Genomic DNA, 19,910 nt, shown 5'->3' with positions numbered 1-19,910 from the left:
CAATACTATTATCCCTCGGGCTTATCATTGTGCCTTGAAAAGCACAATACTACTCTTCCCTTTGCTTAATTATTGTGCCTTGAAAAGCACAATACTATTATCCCTCATACTTATTATTATTCTTCCGTACGTTTTTCGGCGCGCTTCTCCTCCCGCAGTTTTGGTCGCACGTACACAAAAAAGGTACCAAAACGTGCGGCTCGGCTGGGAATGGTGTGCTGTGACTTTTCTAAGCGTTTCGCCAAACAGTTTGCCGATAAATTGCCAAAAACCAGTCCAAAAAATTAATGGGTGTGTACTGCGAGAATGTTCAACTGAAAAAAAAACACAGATTCTCTTAGAGTGTAGGGAGAGAGAATTTTTTTTCGAAAAATAAATTTGTAAACTGCCCTCAAGGCCACAAATGTCACTCTATAGAAATAATTTATAGATAGAAACGTAGGTAAATCCGTTGGGGTCGCAGTGATACCACTGCTGAACCTGTCAGACAAATAGTTTTGGCGGGAGACGCACTGATGCGCCAGCAACACCCTCTCACTGCCCCATCTACTCCCATGTTAAATGTAGAGGAGGAATTTTGAAAGAAGCTCGTTGAACCTCTTCTTTCTCAATCTCCCGAGGTCACATTTTTTAACTTTAGCCACTGAAACTCGGCAGTCCTATAGTCAACAAAACGGTCTTTTCGGTTTTCATTTTGGTCGTTCCTGGCCATGGGTTTGAGGGGATTCATTTTAAATGTTTCTGTCTCTCTCAAAGAGTCTCAAGTGCTGTGGTCTCCCCTGGTTGCTGCGACAACAAAGGCCTGCCTGTGAACACACACATACACACACACACACACATAGCTAGCTACAGAGGAGTATTTAAGGTATTAGTAAGCAAGCGGTAGCTAGCTGGCTAGCTAAAGATAATTAGAAGGTGGCTAACAAGCAAACAATTTAAAGCTGAATGATTTTAAATTAACACAAAATAAGTGCAATGCACCTTAAATATTTTACCCTACTATGAGCTGTTCCTTAATTTACATTAGCACTCCTTCAGGAGCATAATACAATTAAACACATTAACCAAAGCTAGCACATAGCTAGTGATTAGCGCTTAGCTAAGCGCTAGCTTTGGTTAATGTGTTATGGTTTGGTTATGTGTGCTAGTTCTAGCTAGCTAGCTAAGAGAATTAGAAGGTAGAAGAAGGTATTAGAAGGCTAGCTAATTAATTAATATGATTTGCTTGCTAGAGAGGACAACCTACAAATGTTCTAGTGCAAGCTAGCTAGACAGAACATGTGCTAGCACTAACTAGCTAGAGAGGACAAAGGATTACTGTGCTAATTAAACGTCACAAAAGACACTGAAATTCTTAGTTAGCCATCTATTTCAAGTTGTTACACATGACACAAGTAATACAGATTTAGTAATGTAATAAAACATCAAGTTAGATTTATTTTGTGAGGAAGAAGACTTAGACTGTTGTAACTCCACTATTGCTTTCGGGCTGAGGGTGGTGTTTCAAAATAAAAGTCAACAACGTCACAACGTTCATTGAATGTTAACAGGTAGAGGGGTCTGGTGGACACTTTTCTAAAACTTTAAAAAACTTACACTGCCTATGACTGCACATTAAGAATAGTTTTCTTTCATAATTATGTATTACTTATTAATATAAATATTGCAATTCATGTTATTCATAGCATTACTTATTATTGTTATTGTTATTATTATTACGACATGCTTATTATTCCCATCATTGTGGTTATTACTTATTTAGTTATGTAGTATAAAATTTAGTGTAGGTAAGTGCATATTATAAGTAGGTTAGTGCATATTATAAGTTAGTAATCAATTAATCACACAATAATCACACAAAAGTTTTCTTATGCACTATGCTTTGTTCACACAGATAACTGGAAATCAAGTAGAGAGCACTATGTTTAAAGTAATGATGATTTTGAGTGTTAAGTAGAATAGATTTATATAAGCTCACAAGGATGTTAATGAAGGCATTATGTTTTAAGTTTATATGATTTCATGATAAGCACAAATACAAATACTGTTGATGAAGTAGTAAGCACCATGGTTATTTAGTAAAAGTTTTGATTTAATGTGTGGAACATATAGAATGTGTGGTTGTAACACAAGTTTTCTTGTCATACTAGAAATGAGCACTGATTATACCAAATGTATGTGTGTGGTTGTAACACAAGTTTTCTTATCATATTATAAAGTTTATGAAGTTTTTAAAAAATACAGTAAAAGACATCTGTGACATAATGGTGTAAGGAAAAGGTAATAAATGGTTTTTAAAAAATAGAAGTACAGTAAACTAGATTCTAATGGTGTAATCTTGATGAAAGGAGAGCAAAAAGAAAATGACATGGCCTACTAGTGTAGCCTGTGCAAATAGATAACTGTCAAAGTCGTTTGCGTGGATACCGCTGCACGTTAACTTACTGCAAGGTTTCAGCTGGGTGCTGGGACTTTTCAGAGACAAACGTCAGGACCTAGGGACGGCGACAGTCACCAGGAGAGTGACTTGTGGTGCACAGGGGTTTTTGTTATATTGGCAAATGTTGTCAGTGTTGTTTGTCAGTCTCTGTTCGTTTTGTTGAAGGGTAGGAGTGCATGAGCATAAATAACAGTCAGGCAAGACAGGAGTGGTTTGAATTGTCAGTGTGTGAGGTGGAGAGGAGAGAGAGAGAGAGAGAGAGAGAGAGAGTTTAGAGGAGATAAGAGTGCAGACTCAAAGAGGGCTTTTGATTTTTGGCCTTTGTGCCCTCATAGCCTTTTTATTGTTCTTTAGTGTAGTAATTTGGAGGATAATTGAAGTTATAACCCTAGTGAAGGGGTATTAAAGTGAAATAGAATAAAATAAACCTTTAGAAAACCATATAGAGTCTGATAAGTTGAGTAAATAAACCAAAAGCTTCAATAAAAGAACCTAGCATCAAATAATCAGATAAATGATGGCTTAAAAGTAGAATAAATAAGAAGAGAATAATTAAAACTTTGAATTGCAATATTATAAATTATACAGTATCATAACGAAACGAATTGAATAAGATAATACGGTACAGTCAAATCAATTAACAAAACAGGGATAGAATAATTATATGGAGATCAATGGAGATAATAGCGAGGATGAAATAATAACACCTGATCATTTTGTAACACAAGGAGATCCAGAAACACAGGGCACACACTTCTGGTTGGAACAAACCTACAGAGACGACGAGGGGGTTGAGCACTGGCAAGACGAACAAGAGATTAACCAAAAATTGTGGCAATTAACGAGATTTGTGAATTTGCATTACATACAGGAGGACTTTCCCCTGGTACCGTGGAAACAGATTCTGCGTGGATTGTGGTCCCCAAAATATTTGGCCATACCATTGGAGCAGTTGTGCAACAATCCAGGTAAAACAGTGACAATTCCACTAGCACCATTTTTAAACATTCCTGAGGGATTAACCCTAGCGGGAAGAAATAGGGGAGCTGTAGATCCAAGAATAGTGCTAGACGCAGTATTTAGAAAAGTACAGTGGGAAACAAGTTTGGCTGTATCACCAAAATTGACGGAGAACTAAGATATAACTCTTGGAAAGAACAAAAATTAAAAGAAGGAATAACTGTCGGTAAAATAATTGTACAGATAAAAACAAAAGAAGAAGGTGATCCAGAGATCCCTAGACTACTAGAAATAAAGCAGGGATACATGGGAGCAAAAGTGGTAAAGGGAGGCGGAGAGCCAACGCCCATAGAGTTGGTGATCAAAAGGCAGCCTGACCATGAGAAACAAATAAGAAGTTGTGTCAAGAAATGGCATAAAAGGATCACAAGAAAACTACAGTGGCCAGAGGATGGGACCTTCGACGCAGCCTGTTGCAACGAAGTGGAAGCCAACATCAAACACTACAAAGCCAAAGAAACAAGTAGCAGCAGAGAGAGAAAGCAAGCTTGTGAGAGGGAAGTGTTAAGATGGTTCAGACAGGAGGGACGAAGGCTGGTATTAGGTGTGAAACAAATGCCATTACAGGGACAGGAAGAAAACACAATGCAGTCCCCGAGACCCACAGCACCCGAACTGTCCATGCATCCACCCCCTTATACACCAAATGAAGAAAAGCGACAGGGAGCTCAGTGTCCACTCAGAGGCAGTGCAGAAGGAGAGCTGACAGGCAAGATTATGGTAACATGGAAGACACAGCAGGTTGATGAGAGTGAGTTAGTGGATAGAGAGATGCAAGATAGGGAGAGCGTTTCAGTCAGAGATAGCAACAGAGAGAGTACACGAACTGCAGATACCTTGCCATTGAGCAGACAGAGCCAACGCACGAGTGTGCAAAGCAGTCACGCCAGCGAGACATCAGCATCACAGTGCAGAAAGATGTATGCGAAAGCAGAGGAGGAACGGCAGGCTATGGAAAGAGAAAGGAGACGGTACGAAGAAACAAGAGATGAAATGGAAGAAGTGAGGAGGCGTCAAGAGCTGGAGAAAGTAAGTCGACGAGAAAGGGAAATGAAGCAGGGAGCAAGGAGAAAGGAAACCAGCACAAGCCAATGTCAGGACTGGGTAGAGAGTCTCCCACGCCAAATGGCTGATCATGACATAGACCGACAGTGCGAATACAATGATGAACTAAGACAGCTGGACGAAATGCAAACAGAGGTGAACATACTAGAAAAGATCGAGCAAGAAGTAGCTGGACTCAGGGAGAGCCTGAGGGAGATGCGGGAGGCCCCACAAAGAGAATCCGCCCCCAAAAGTGGACCACAAAAACTAAGAGTGCAATTGGAGGGGACCATGACAACGGATAACTGCAGGGACCGTGATGAAGCAGGGCAAAAACTGAGTGACATGTTCGAGGAGTTGGAACTGCAAGAGGAAAGGAGGCAAAGGGAGCAACACCCCCCACGAGGTATGAGACTCAGGAGTGGGAGACAGCTGGAAGTAAAAAACCCATTCCTTAACCCAACAGGGCTGCTGACCCAGAAGACAGCAGTGGGAGCCCCCACACAGAGCATCAACTCCTACGATGACATGTTGCGAGACGAAGTGAGGCATGAGTTCAATAGAATGCAGCAGAATGAAGGACAGATACTGGAGTCCTCTAATGCAATGTGTCCCATAATAAATAAAGGAAGTAACCAGCACTATGTGCCATGGTCATTCTGCGACATGATTGGCCTAGCGAAAAGATTGCCAGAGCTCACAGGAGGAGCTAACAAGTGGATCACAACATTGGAGGAGAACACAGGAGGAGTAAAACTGGCATTGGGGGATATCAAGGCGCTGCTTATGCACATAACAGGCAAACACATGGCAGAAAAGGTACTGTTAGGAGCAAACTTGGGGAAACTGGTGGATGGAAACACAGTGGATCACGTGGGTTTCAATGCTTGGCGCAATGCAGCCTGGGCTGAGCTGAGAAAGAAATATGCAGAGAAGATGGATCCCTCTAAGCTAGAGGGAGAAACACTGAAAGAAGATGAGCCAAATTCCTAAATGCGTTCCAGAGAAAATGGAGAGAGGAAACAGGAGGAGCCTGGAATGCTAATGACACCACCAAAAGTCTGTTCAAAGTAATGGTGAAGAAAGCCATGCCACCAGAAGTCCAGAAATGTCTGGATAACGTGGTTGGGTTTATGAAGATGGAATGGCCAACATTCTCATACATCATGTGGAAATTGTCAGAAAAGAAAAACAAGAAGAAGAAGAAGAAGAAAACAAACGTCTGGCAAACAAGCTAGCCCAGCTGCATTTAAATGAGCTGCACACCAAACAGAAAAAGAAAAAGGTCAAATGCAGGCTCCTGTGGTGACAGCAGAACAAGTCCAGATGCAGCCAGCAGTAGTCACGGCCCCACAGTACTCTGCTGCACCATACCAAGCACAACCAGCGGCAGCCACATCACCACAGGTCCAGGCAGGGCCTCGGCCAGTACCACCAAGACCAGAACAAGGGTCACTCTATCGCTCCTATAAAAAGGAAATTATTATAACATAGGAGACTAGCACCTTGGTATAACCACCAAACCCGCCAGTTAAAGCAAATAGCTAGGAAATCTGAAAGGAAATGGCGCTCTTCCAAATTATCAGAATATCGCTCAAATTGGCAAGATGATCTTAAGATTTATAGAAAGGCCCTCCGTAATGCCAGAGGAGCCTATTACTCAGTATAATAGAAGAAAATAAGAACAACCCTAGGTTCCTCTTCAGCACTGTAGCCAGGCTGACAGAGAGTCACAGCTCTATCGAGCCACATATCCCCATAAACTTAAGTAGCAATGACTTCATGAGCTTCTTCTATAATAAAATTATTACTATTAGAGAAAAAATTAATCACCAACTGTCATCAACGGTTATCAGTGGCTCTCCAAGTTCAGGGACTTCTGTCAATGTAAACTTAGATGTATATTTAGACTGTTTTTCTGCTATCGATCTTCATCAGTTAACTTCAATCATTTCTTCATCGAAACCGATTTCTAACCTCCCCTTCCTCTCTAAGATTCTGGAGAAAGTAGTCGCCAAAGAGTTGTGTGACTTTCTACATAACAATAGTTTATTTGAGGATTTTCAGTCAGGATTTAGAGTTCATCATAGCACAGAGACAGCTCTGGTTAAAGTTAATAATGACCTTCTGACTGCTTCTGACAATGGACTTGTCTCTGTACTTGTATTATTAGATCTTAGTGCTGCATTTGACACCATTGACCATGATATCTTGCCATGATATTCTTTTACAGAGACTTGAGCATCAAATTGGCATTAAAGGAACTGCCCTAACCTGGTTTAAGTCATACTTATCAGATCGTTCTCAGTTTGTACATGTTAACGATGAATCCTCCATAAATACTAAAGTTAGTCATGGAGTTCCACAAGGTTCTGTACTTGGACCAATACTATTTACTTTATATATGCTCCCTTTAGGCAACATTATTAGGAATCACTCCATTAACTTTCACTGTTATGCTGATGATACGCAGTTATATCTATCAATCAAACCCAATGAAATTAATCAATTATCTAAATTACAAACATGTCTTAAGGACATAAAATCCTGGATGACCTGCAATTTTCTGATGTTAAACTCAGAAAAAACCGAAATTCTTGTTCTTGGCCCCAAAAACCTTAGAGACTCATTGTCTAAAGATATAGTCACTCTAGATGGCATTAACTTGGCCTCTAGCACCACTGTCAGGAATCTTGGAGTTATCTTTGATCAGGATTTGTCATTTAACTCCCACATAAAGCAGACCTCTAGGACTGCCTTCTTTCATTTACGTAATATTAGAAAAGTTAGACACATCCTATCACAGACAGATGCAGAAAAACTAATCCATGCATTTGTTACTTCAAGGCTGGATTACTGCAACTCTTTATTATCAGGTTGCCCCAATAAGTCCATTAAAACGCTCCAATTAATTCAGAACGCTGCAGCACGAGTACTGACAGGAACTAGAAAAAGAGATCACATCTCTCCTGTACTAGCTACTCTGCATTGGCTCCCTATAAAATGTAGAATTGAATTTAAAATACTCCTCCTCACCTATAAAGCTCTTCATGGTCAGGCCCCTTCATATCTTAAAGAGCTCATAGTACCCTATTACCCCCACTAGAACACTACGTTCTCTGAATGCTGGGCTACTTGTGGTTCCTATAGTCTCTAAAAGTAGAACAGGAGCCAGAGCCTTCAGTTACCAAGCTCCTCTCCTGTGGAACCAGCTTCCAGTTGTGGTTCGGGAGGCAGACACCCTCACCACATTCAAGAGTAGGCTTAAGACATTCCTCTTTGATAAAGCTTATAGTTAGGGCTGGATCAGGTGAGTCCTGAACCATCCCTTAGTTATGCTGCTATAGGCCTAGACTATCGGGGGATTTCCCATGGTGCACTGAGCTACTCTCTTCCTCTCTCTTTCTGCACTCATTCATGTCCCTTTAATGCATGTTACTAACTCCACTTCTTCCCCGGAGTTCTTGTGCTTTCTCGTCTCGCAGGTTCTCATGGATCCTGGTGGAGCCTCCTGCCATGGTCCTGCTTGACTGCCATTGCCAATACTGTTGTTGCTGTGCACCTGTCTGTCTGTCTGTCGCTCTCTCTCTCTCTCTCTCTCTCTCTCTCTCTCTCTCACCCCAACTGGTCGAGACAGACGACCACCCACCTAGAGCCGGAGGATCTGTCCTAGGTTTCTGCCTTTTAACAGGCAGTTTTTCCTTGCCCTTGTCGCCAAGTGCTTGCTCATGGTGGTACTGTTGGGTCTCTGTAATTAATGTTAAAGAGTTCGGTCTAGACCTGCTCTATTTGAAAAGTGTCCTGAGATAACTTCTGTTATGAATTGGCGCTATACAAATAAAATTGAATTGAATTGAATTGAATTGAACAGGCAGCAGCCAAATTGCCACCAATACATGTCCATGTCAATCAGCCAGGCAATAACAGACCAGGTTATGGAGGACTACGGGGACGTGGTGGAGGTCCATATCGACTGGGAGGGGGTAGGGGACGTCCACTACAACAATATGGACGAGTCCTGTCCAACCCCAATCTGAGTGAGATCCCACAGCGACCAGAAGGAATGTGTTGGGGATGCAACCAACAGGGGCATCGACGAAGTGATTGCCCAATTAACCCATGGACAGGCCCAGCCAGAGAGTGGCTATAGGGGGACCTAGAGGAGCTTAAAGCAGGGGAGCACATGACACCAGTGGTTTCAACACAGCCTAAAGATGAGCCTACAATTGAAGTAGAAATACATACTCAGAAGCACCAATTTATGGTAGACACAGGAGCTACTTATTCCTGTATAGGGAGCGAAGGCTCCCGACTCCCCCTCTCAGGCTCATCAATAAAGACTGTGGGCTTCTCTGGGAAAACCCAAATAATTCCCCTGACACACCCTGTACCTATGAGGATAGCAGGAAAATTCATATCAGCTCCTTTATTATACTCAGTAGACACCCCAATGAACTTACTAGGAAGATACATTCTATGCCCTTTAAAAGCAAAAATTATGTGCTCTCAAGATGGTCTGTGGATTGATTTCCCAGAAGATACCACACATAGAATGATGCTAGCACAATCTTCAGAAGAAATAGACTGGTCATAGGCTTTAGAACCAAAGAAAATAAAATAAAACTGTCCAGTAGTATATTGAATCAGATGGCAACAACCATCAAGATCACAATTAGCTTGTACCTGGGAGCCATACAAGAAATGGGCAATGTCAATGTTTGAAAAAGCACAAGAGCCTCAATTGCCATTACACTGCACCCTGATGTATGATGGAACACGGTCTCATGAAGACTATGAAATTTGCTGGGAAACAGTAGTCGACCAGAAAGACTTCTATGTAGACAGTAAGAGTATTTACATTGGGCCACAAGGAGTAGCAGCAGAAGTATCACTCCCAGATAAACTGCAACCATGGTTTCAAGTCCAAAACTCTGTACCTCACGTTACCCTGATGATAGCAGATGGTTAACAATCTCATGATCTAGGTTCAATGGTAAAAACAGCCCAAGTGCAAGACTGGCACCCAACATCCACTAAAGGCGTTCAGATCTCAGGTGACAAACAGTTCCTCAGAATAATAGCATTATTAGTCAATGAAGGGAAAGCTGAGAGAGTATTATTAAGCCCTAGGCCATTAGCACAAGCACCATTATTAGAAGAACATGAAAAACTTTTAGAACAAGTGCCAAAACAAGTGTGGTCTATGCATAAAACAGATGTAGGGATAGTAAGATCAGCAGAACCTATATGCATAAAACTAAGATCCCAAATAGTCTTACCACATAAAAAACAATATCCACTCAAGCAACAGGCTGAGGAAGGCATTAGGCCTATAATTGAGGGCCTTGAGGCTGCAGGAGTATTAATTAAAACCAAAAGTCCCTGCAACACACCCATTTTCCCGATACAAAAGCCACATTCAGATGATTACAGATTAGTGCATGATCTAAGAGCCATAAACTCTAATGTTGATGCAGATAAACCTCTCGTCCCAGACCCACATACTTTGCTCTCAAATATCCCACCAGATGCAAAGTGGTACACGGTGATTGACCTATGTTCAGCATTTTTCAGTGCATCCAGACTCACAGTATCTCTTTGCTTTTACCTACAGAGGTCAGTAGTATACATACACGAGTTGCCACAGGGATACGTGGAGAGTCCTACGCTCTGTAATAGTAATAATTAGTGCTGGCTAATGATTTACAGCGTCTGGATGTTCAAAGTACTGTCATACAGTATGTGGATGATCTTTTGATATGCAGTCCCACCAAGGAACAGTGTGAGAAAGACTCAGTCTCAATATTGACAGCACTGGCAGAGGGGGGACACAAAGTAAGTAAGAGCAAACTACAGTTCTGCCAACCTGAAGTAGAATATCTGGGTCGAAAATTAAGTGGAAATAAAAGAACTATTGCTCCTTCCCAGATTGAGGCCATAACAAAGGCCCCAAAACCACAAACAGTTGGTCAAATGTTGACATTCTTGGGTATGGCAGGTTACAGCCGACCTTGGATCTGTGATTATGCAATAAAAAAAGCCCCATTGCGTGCATTAATTAGAGCAGTAGGTCAAAGTAATAGCTCAACAGCATTGCAATGGACAGAGGAAGCTGAAAGTGTTTTGGAGCTCTAAAAGTGGACTTGCGCACTGCTCCAGCGCTGGGGAACCCAGACTACACTAAAATGTTTGATTTGTATGTTGCAGAGAAAGGAGGATTTGCATGTGCGGTGTTGATGCAAGATACACCCACAGGCAAACAACCGTTGGCTTACTATAGTACCAAAATGGATAACATTGAGTCTGGACTGCCACCCTGCTACCAAGGGTTGGCAGCGGCAGCGTTCGCGTATCAAAAAGCGACAGCGGTAACTATGGGTCATCCGGTGACCATACACACATCTCATCAATTACATGCAATGCTAACCAGCCCCAGGTTCGTTCTAACTCAAGCCAGGAAAACAGGATATGAAGTGATTCTCTCAGCGCCAGAAATAACAGTTCAGCGCTGCAGAACAAATAATCCAGCAACTAGAATGGTGATACCTACAGAAGGTGAACCACATGATTGTATCCAATCAACAGAGAACTTCCTGAAACCCCGTGATGACATGTATAATCAACCTATAGCAGCAGATCTCACCTTGTTTGTAGATGGAACCTGTTTCAGAGATGCAACAGGTAACCATGCAGGTTATGCTATAGTGCAATTAAATCTAGATAACACCTTTACAGAAGTGCAGGCGATGAAACTCGCGCAGCCGTGCTCAGCACAGCTAGCAGAAATTAAAGCCTTAACAGCAGCATGTAGATTAGGAGAACACAAACGTCTAAATGTATATACAGATTCGCAGTATGCTTATGCAGTATGTCATGTACATGGTAACATCTGGAAATAGAGAGGTTTTCTGAGGGCTGATGGAACCCCAGTAACACATGGAGAAGCCATCACAGCTCTGCTAGAAGCTATTCACCTCCCAACAGCAGTAGCTATTATTAAATGTGCAGGCCATCAAAAGACAGACTCACTAATTGCAAAAGGTAACAATTTAGCAGATGAAGCGGCTAAGCGAGTAGCAGTGAGTGAATGTGTAGGACCAGTGTTGGTGGCTGAAGACTGTGAGCCACTCACAGACATGGCCTCATTGATAGCTGCACAGGAGAAAGCAGGTGCATTTGAACACTCAGTATGGCTAAAAAGGGGGCCTAGTAGAAACAACCAAGAAGGGCCTCAGAAAGGAAGATTAAAGATTGCAATTTGTGATGCACACAGAGCTGATCATTGTTCAAGGGGGGAGGTTATCAGACGACTTCAGGCAGTATGGTGGTTGCCATTTTTGGCAACCACAGTGGACAGAGTGTTGAGTGAATGCATTGTATGTGCGCAGTACAATGTTAGAAAGGCTTTTACAGCACCAATAGCACATATTCCACCCCCAGATGGTCCATTTAGACATCTAATGATGGATCACATTGACATGACAGAGCGTGTGCGAGGTTACAGATACATTCTTGTAGTAGTGGACAGGTATAGTAGATGGGTGGAAGCAGTTCCAACCAAAGGTCCAGATGCTAGATCAGCAGCAAAGTTTTTGTGTAAATGGTGACAGTAATGGTGAAGTGTGCTCAAGATCAATGTACTGATGAAAAAGTGCAAGTGACAGTCACCAAGGAGGCAGCCCTCAAACTGGTGAAGCCTGGTAAGGGAAGTCGTATCTGTAGAAGCATGACTAATAAAGGAAAAAGAGTGAGGAACGTATGGCAAATGAGTAATTGGGAGAAAAACATCAATGGATGAGATTTTCAGCTAGACAAATAAGCAACCAAACTTGCATTACATGCCACAATTCTAAAAGGATGCCAAGAGTCATGCCAATCCCAGGATTTAGGTCAAAGAGATGTGTAGAGCTAGGCCTATGTTTGGCCTTTTGTTTATTGGATTATGCAGGAGAATCAAACAGTAGATGGTTGAATGCGACAAACAAACACCCAGAACTTTGTGTTGTCATGGCACAAGGTCTTGACTTATGGCTTCCACCCCAGGTGGAAAAACCAGAAAACACAACTTATCCATTTTGCGTAGCTCGGGGAGAACACCTAGAGAAAGTATTAGATGGAACCAAGGCTAATAACACCCAAGTACGATGCCGTAACATAACAGTTCGAGCAGTAAGAGCTAAGTATGCCCAGGACCTAAATTTAACATTGTGCAATCTGAATGAGGGTTGCAACAATAAAACAATCTACACAAATCAGACAATAGGTATGTGCAGAACCACCAAGAAGGCAGTCCTTCGCTGTAGACAGGTGATAGCAGGTAATGGAGAGGGCATATTAAAAGTAAAACGAAGAACTAAATACATGAACTTCACAGTAGCACCAATGGAGAATGGTACACAACCATTAGCTGACATATTTTGGATATGTGATAGTGACAAACAACTAAGGGCACCATTGCCAGCTAACTGGACAGGAATTTGTGCCCCAGTCAAATTGACCGGATCCATATCTGTCTACGAGGAAGCCCTATTTAAGAGAAACAATACTCAAAACCAAAAACGAAGCCGTAGAAGCTTAGTGCCACAGTGGCATGAGGTAGATAAGGTGTATATTGCATGGAACCAAGAACCACAGGGTATTCCAGATGAATACCAAGCCATAAGTGAAGCATGGATCATATCAGGCCAAGCATTAGGAGGAGCCCCATTGATAGGTCCAGTAATGAATGCACAATACATAGCGTGAAACAGCAGGTGGATTAATTACTTGTGGTTCAATCAGCAGAGGTTCATTAATTGGACTATAGATGCATTTGAGGGAATTAGAGAGCAGTTACATGCCACTTCTCTCATGGCTCTGCAAAATATGTTTGCAATCGACACTTTGCTAGCAGAAGATCAAGGTGTGTGTGAAATGATTGGAGAAGAATGTTGCACTGTCATTCCAATGATTACAGGTAGTGATGGAAATCTCACAAAAATACTGAAGACAATGAAAGACCTCAGAAACGAACACGTAGCCAATTCCAATTGGAACGCTCGGCTAGAGTGGTTAACGAAGGTCTGGGATTGGATGAATCGCATGTCTTGGAAGAAAATACTGTTGACAATAGGCATGGTCCTTGGGGGGCTAATATTGGTTGCAGTAGTAGTTTCATGTTGTATATTACCAATTGTCAAAATAATGATGAGCAAAACAGCTAAAGTAATAACAGGACAATTTCCCCTTTTCATTTTAGAAGCAGGTGACCAAGATGAAGCAGGCAAAGAAATGTCAGAGGATCAGTATGTTGACACGACAAATTCTGACACTGTGACACTGGACACTTATTCCCAAATACCATAATGACAGAACCAACAAGTAATCAAGCACGAAAAGGGAAAAACAGGGGAAGAAAATCAACTAAAAAGGGAAGACACAATGAGGCCTTACAAGTTGTGCTAAATCGATTGCCATATGGACCCATATCAATCCAAAGTTCTAGAACTTATCTGCAATGTCGAGATAAAAGCCATTCACTACAATCATAGGGCTATCCATTGCCACGAAATGCAAGTATTCGCTTACAGTCTATGCACAGCACCAATTGGGAAAAACACACATAATTTGCCTGGAGAACTGATCGTGCACACCAGCAATGTATCTATGACTAACTCTTATGACTTGGTAAATACAGATGTAGGAGTGTGCATGCCAGTATATACTAAAGCACAGATACAATCACAGTATGTTTAGGGACAGATGTTTTGTTTAGCACTCATGAAGCACTGCACAGACGGGGTAAAGAGGTAATCAGAGAAAAATCAGAATGGTATAAGACATGTTACAGCCAACATAAAGATCGATTATGGAAAATGGAAGGAGGAGGTAGGACAGGATATTGTAGGGATTACGCCTTAGGAAGAGATGTATGGGTGGGGTATTGGAGATAAAATTCATAGTGTGCCTTGTCCCATCAGACCACAATGGCAGATTATCCAGAGAGCTGGCGGATGTGGAACCTATATGACCAAGCACGCCAACAGGGATCCTATGGTCAACCATGGCAGGCTCCTGATGGCACTGATTATACCAAATGTATGTGTGTGGTTGTAACACAAGTTTTCTTATCATATTATAAAGTTTATGAAGTTTTTAAAAATACAGTAAAAGACATCTGTGACATAATGGTGTAAGGAAAAGGTAATAAATGGTTTTTAAAAAATAGAAGTACAGTAAACTAGAGTCTAATGGTGTAATCCTGATGAAAGGAGAGCAAAAAGAAAATCACTGTGATAAGAACATAGGCCTGACGGTGCAGGATAATTAGGCGAGTAAGACACCAGTAGGATGGAGCGTGGGCAGAACAAAGGCAGGATAATTGGACTGATAAGACAATCAGTAGGATGGCGCGTGGGCAAAATAAGGGCAAAATAATTGGGACCCACATACTGGTGAAGAAGTGGATGAAAAAGGTAGAAGGTGGGCAGGACTTGTGACAGAGGGCAAAAGTATATAAGGAGAAGCTTTATATAGGAGGATGAATTCAGTCTTTCCATGGATGGCTCGGGCTTTGTTTGTCTGTCAAGATAATAAAGCTCTATTCTACTGCCAACTTTGATGAATCCTGGTTGTTATTTTTCCACCTGAAGGAGAATAACTTTTAGACCTAATTTGGACTTAGAAAATCGTATGTTGGACACAATCTTCTGATCAAAAAGAGAACTCATTCTGACCAAGACCCAACAGTTACTTTAGCAATTTTAATTAAACCATGACGCTTCCTGCATTATCCCAGGACAATATTATGCCAAACTCGGTTTAAGAAATACATATAATAATAATTATTTGCGTTTACATAATAGCACATAACTGTAGAAACACAAGAAAAAAATCTCATATCTCAACAGTCTTCTGGTCAATTCGGCATCAATATAATACATAAATACCAACTTTTTGGCCGACTTTGTCGCATCAACTCGTTACCAGCCTCACTATTTCAGTGGGAGAAGACCGTGGGAATAGATGGAAAAAACAAGATTTGTCATTAAAATACGTGGTTGTTAGTGGATCATGCATACGCCGAATTAAACACAGGTGTCTCCCCTCATTGTACTGTAAACTACTCGGCAGTGTCAGTAACGTATGGGCCAGAGTCACGGGCCAGAGCAAGGCACAATCAAAATTTCTTTAGGAATTTTCTAGTTATATTTAAATAATATGTTTAAGTATTTAAATAATTAATCAGGTTCTTGATGTTTTTTAAGGTATCAAGTACCACTCGTCTTCTCGCCACTTCCCTTTGGACAACTTGGACCTGTGGAGCCCAGATGGCGTAAGTACAGTATATTGTGATGAAATGGAAAAGTTCGATGTACACATGGCAGTAGTTCAGTTCATAGCAGATGCATATTGAGAGTTTTTTGGAACTTTTTTTCAGGTTCACTTGAGTGATGGCAAGTCATGGTGGTCCTCGCTCATTTGCTGTGGGCTGCAGCTTACGAGCATCTGGAGGCGTCTGTACCGAAACCGCAGGCCGCTCCCAGGACATCATTACCTGTTCATCACGTCATTACAAGGGTCGTTGTGAGGGGAGAGATCATCGTGCCTCACCCCTCTCACCCTTATGAGTGGACATCTGTGGAGAAGAGCAGGAAGGTAATATTTGCACACTGTAATTTTGGTGTTGAGACTGATTTTCCCCCAGCAGTTTATTTCTGTTATGGTCAGTGGGTACTTATTTTTAACACAATGTCTGCTGTTTGTCATTACAGAGGAATGTACCTGAGGAACCTGCACAGTCCTCTAGCGCACCCAAAAAGACGGAGGATCAACAGCAGGGTTGTTATGCTTTTATATAAACAGTTAGGAAAGGGTTAATTGGTTATTTGTCTATCGATTATAGATGAGAGAAATTGTCAGTAATACTGTTTTATTATTATGTGGGGGTTCTTTTGTCGTGCTAAAGGAGTGCTTCATCCCGCTCAACCCAGTGAGGTTCAGCAGTTCCATTTTGGCCGCCATGGATGCTGTTGTCCCTTCCCATCTTCCGACCCCTGAACACTCCGACACTGCTGTTCCACAAGACAAAACGGTAATTTGCAATCAGATTGTATCTGTTGGTTTCTGCTTCTTCCTCTTACCCTTACAAACTGCTTTTGCCCAAAAGGAGCTTTTCCCCAAATATAGTTTCAAAGTTTATTTAGTTTCCTTCTTTACATTAGAAACCTGTTGTGGAATGTAGGCGGAAAGCTGTGGTGTCTCCCAGGCCCACACCTACCAGTCATTTGGGCGTGGCTGCTGCTGCTGCTGCAGAGGTTGGTGCATGCCACACCATACATTTAACATGTGTTTTAAATGGAGAATGCAAAGCTATTTCATTGTCAGTGATGCGGGTAACGAGTTACTTAGTAACGCGTTACTCCAATCTGACCAATTTTTTAAGTAACGAGTAATCTAACGCGTTACTATTTCCAAACCGGTAATCAGATTAAAGTTACTTATCCAAGTCACAGTGCATTACTATGTTTGTCATTTTCCTTAATAAAAATATATTTGCTTTCTTCTTGCGTCTCTGGGACTGAAGTCACGTAGCCTATGCGAGTCACGTTTTCAGCATGAGGACAGTTTACGTGTAGGCTACGCAGACACAAACATAAACAACAATGGAGGGAGGAGAGAGATGCACGTTTGGTAGCTGGAAATACAGTCACTATTTTGAGTTTGTGTCAGCTAAAGATGGCAATATAAAGGTTCGTTGTACACTCTGTGCTGGTGGCGACAAAGTGCTATCTAGCTACAAAAACACTACGTTAAATTTGAAGAAACATTTGGAGTCGCAGCACTGCACAGTCAAACTTACAGAGCAAGTCCCACCAGGTGGTACGAAGCAGAGAGCAGGAGGTCCCCCACCACCAAACAACAAAAGCTGGACTTTTGTTGGTGCAAAACCAGTAAGTGGGGCAGAGTTGAAGAAGTTGGTCGGGCAGTATGTTCTAGAGGAAATGCTACGTGTGGTGTTATACACGTTTTGTTTTGTAAAACCACTCCTTGCTGCTCTAATGCTGTGAACAACAGGTACAATGTTCATAAAACATGTTAAAAAGAATTTAATAGTTACATTTATAAACAATGTAGATTATGAATAGTTTTGCCATTACAGTGTTAACAGTTAAATATGCCAGGTCAAGAAAGACTGTCTTTATTTTATATTTTAGAAAAACAAGTAGGCTATTTATGTTAAGTGAATTCAAGAAAAAGAAAGACTGTATTTTTTTTCTTTATAAAAACAAGTTTTTATGTTAAGTGAAGACAAGAAAGAATGTCTTTATTTTAGTTTTTATAAAAACATGTCTTTTTTTCAGGAAATAGTTTTTAAGTTCAACTTAAAATGTCAGGAGATGTATTGTTGACGTTACTGTTAAAAATGCACTTCCAATAAAGTGAGTGTTGGCAAAACCGGTTGTCATTTTTATATTGAGGTGGCGGGGGTGTTGTCGGCAGCTGCTGAATGTAACTAATAAAGTAACTTGTAATCTAACTTAGTTACTTTTAAAATCAAGTAATCTGTAAAGTAACTAAGTTACTTTTTAAAGCAGTAATCAGTAATCAGATTACTTTTACAAAGTAACTGTGGTAACACTGTTCATTGTTAATGCAGTATGCACCAAGTTTATGTTGACATGACAAGACCTCAATTAAGTTTCATTCTCTGTGTGTAAATAATTAAAAAAACATATTTTTTCAATACATTATATTTAATTTTGGTTTATTTCTTTTAGGCTCAGGTGAAACCATGCGTGGTGGACACATCCCGTTGGTGCATGTTATGTCACACATTTTACAAATGTGTTTTAAATGGTGCATGCAAAGCTGTTTCATTGTTAATGCAGTATAAATTTGAATTAAATACAAAACAACATTAAGGTTCTCAAGTGTACTTTGAAATGACTAGACCTCATTTCAACTGGAGACCGAGACCTGGATGCACCTGTTCTCCAGTTTTTTATTATTCACCAATCTTTGAAATGTGTATCAGGTGAGTACATTGTTCTACTTATGTCTTGATTGTCATTAACATGGTATCATTCTCATCAGACACCCAAAGCACAGACACCTCCACGGCCAAGAAGCTTCTGGATAATTGATGTTCCCGTTATCCAACTACAAAGGTAGGATACATTCCACTTCAACAAACACAAACATGGCATGTATACTCAGTGTTTACTCACATTTGATTGACAGTGGTGTCTTTTGAAAACAAAATCCACAACACAACAGCCATAAAGAGGAAGTTTGTGACTTTTTTCAAACCAACCATTGCACACACTATCATCCGAGTAGAGGTTACATCTTGATGGTAACTTTAGATTTACAAAACTATCGTGAGATTTGTACTTGTTTCTGCAACTTGGACAATTTTACCTTCAGGGCTTTATACCAGATAATTGCAGATACATAGTTTGTATCCTGTGTAAAAAAAAAGTTAATTATTTTTCACCTAATCCATTATCTTTTACCAAACCTAAACAATTATTTTGACCCTAACTTTAACCTATAATACTAACTATCAGAACACTATAAATTAATTTCAATTTATAATTTAACAAAAATAGATAGGGGAGAAAAAGAAGGTAAGTTAAAGTTGTATCTATCTGTATACACAACTACATCAATTTACATACTTGGTCGCTTCTTAGGCTTCACAATCTTACGATAGTTTTGCAGAGTTAATATTTAGACACGACCCGGAGAGGAGAACCTAAATCACACATGAAATCTTGAAATAAATACTACATATTTATTTGCTCAAAGTAAGCTGACTGGTGGTAGATTTTCAAGCCCTTTCAATGACATTAATTTTACAAATAAAATTACTTTTATCTTCTAAAATATAAATATAATGACAAATGTAGATTTCCACACACATAATTATAATGAACTCCAAGTCACATTGGATTAAAAAAAAATGGTTGACAGCCGTGAAATTATGGGTTAAATGTCACCAATGAGCCTTTTAAAACCTTTTCGAACATTTCTAATATATTAATTTCAAGTAAAATATTTTTAAATTTCAATGTCCAATTGACATTTCTTTAAATTGTATTCTATTTCTTTTAATTTTTTTATTTTTTTAAATGAACACAATTAAATATTGTAAGATAGTCCATAATAATAATAAACTTCATACTTTTTCCACGGTGGACACACGAAAAGGCTATTTTGTCTGTGAGGGCAACCCATTGTCAAAATGATGCCAGATACAACACCTTCAGCAGAAATCATCAGTGCACCTGCATGGCTCTTACATTTCTGGCCTACCACAACGAGGGATTACAGATGAACACCATTTACCTTGACAGACATAGTACTTGAGCAGGGAGATTTACCGTATGTTGGGATCAAAAACCAGCTACTGTTGGAGAGG

At 40.5% G+C, this 19,910-nt stretch overlaps 2 protein-coding genes across 5 annotated transcripts in view; one reads left to right on the top strand and one right to left on the bottom strand.

Annotated features, from left to right (window-relative positions):
• The window catches only part of LOC127365350 (uncharacterized), a 213,478-nt gene that overhangs the window by 59,572 nt on the left and 133,996 nt on the right, over window positions 1-19,910 (top strand). The window lies entirely within an intron of this gene.
• Window positions 1-19,910, bottom strand: part of LOC127365278 (contactin-associated protein-like 5) — a 293,853-nt gene that overhangs the window by 227,752 nt on the left and 46,191 nt on the right. The window contains exon 2 of one of the 4 annotated variants that reach the window (XM_051403189.1): window positions 15,986-16,121. The exons of the other annotated variants lie outside the window; for them this stretch is intronic. Coding sequence (XP_051259149.1) covers window positions 15,986-16,037 — 52 coding nt within the window. The 5' untranslated portion in view covers window positions 16,038-16,121. The remainder of the gene's footprint in view (window positions 1-15,985; window positions 16,122-19,910) is intronic. 4 annotated transcript variants of the gene reach the window in all.

Source organism: Dicentrarchus labrax, unplaced genomic scaffold (genome assembly GCF_905237075.1).
Source record: "Dicentrarchus labrax unplaced genomic scaffold, dlabrax2021, whole genome shotgun sequence".
Lineage (NCBI taxonomy): Eukaryota > Metazoa > Chordata > Actinopteri > Moronidae > Dicentrarchus > Dicentrarchus labrax.
Note: the sequence above shows the minus strand (reverse complement) of the source record. Positions and strands in the feature narration are given on the sequence as shown.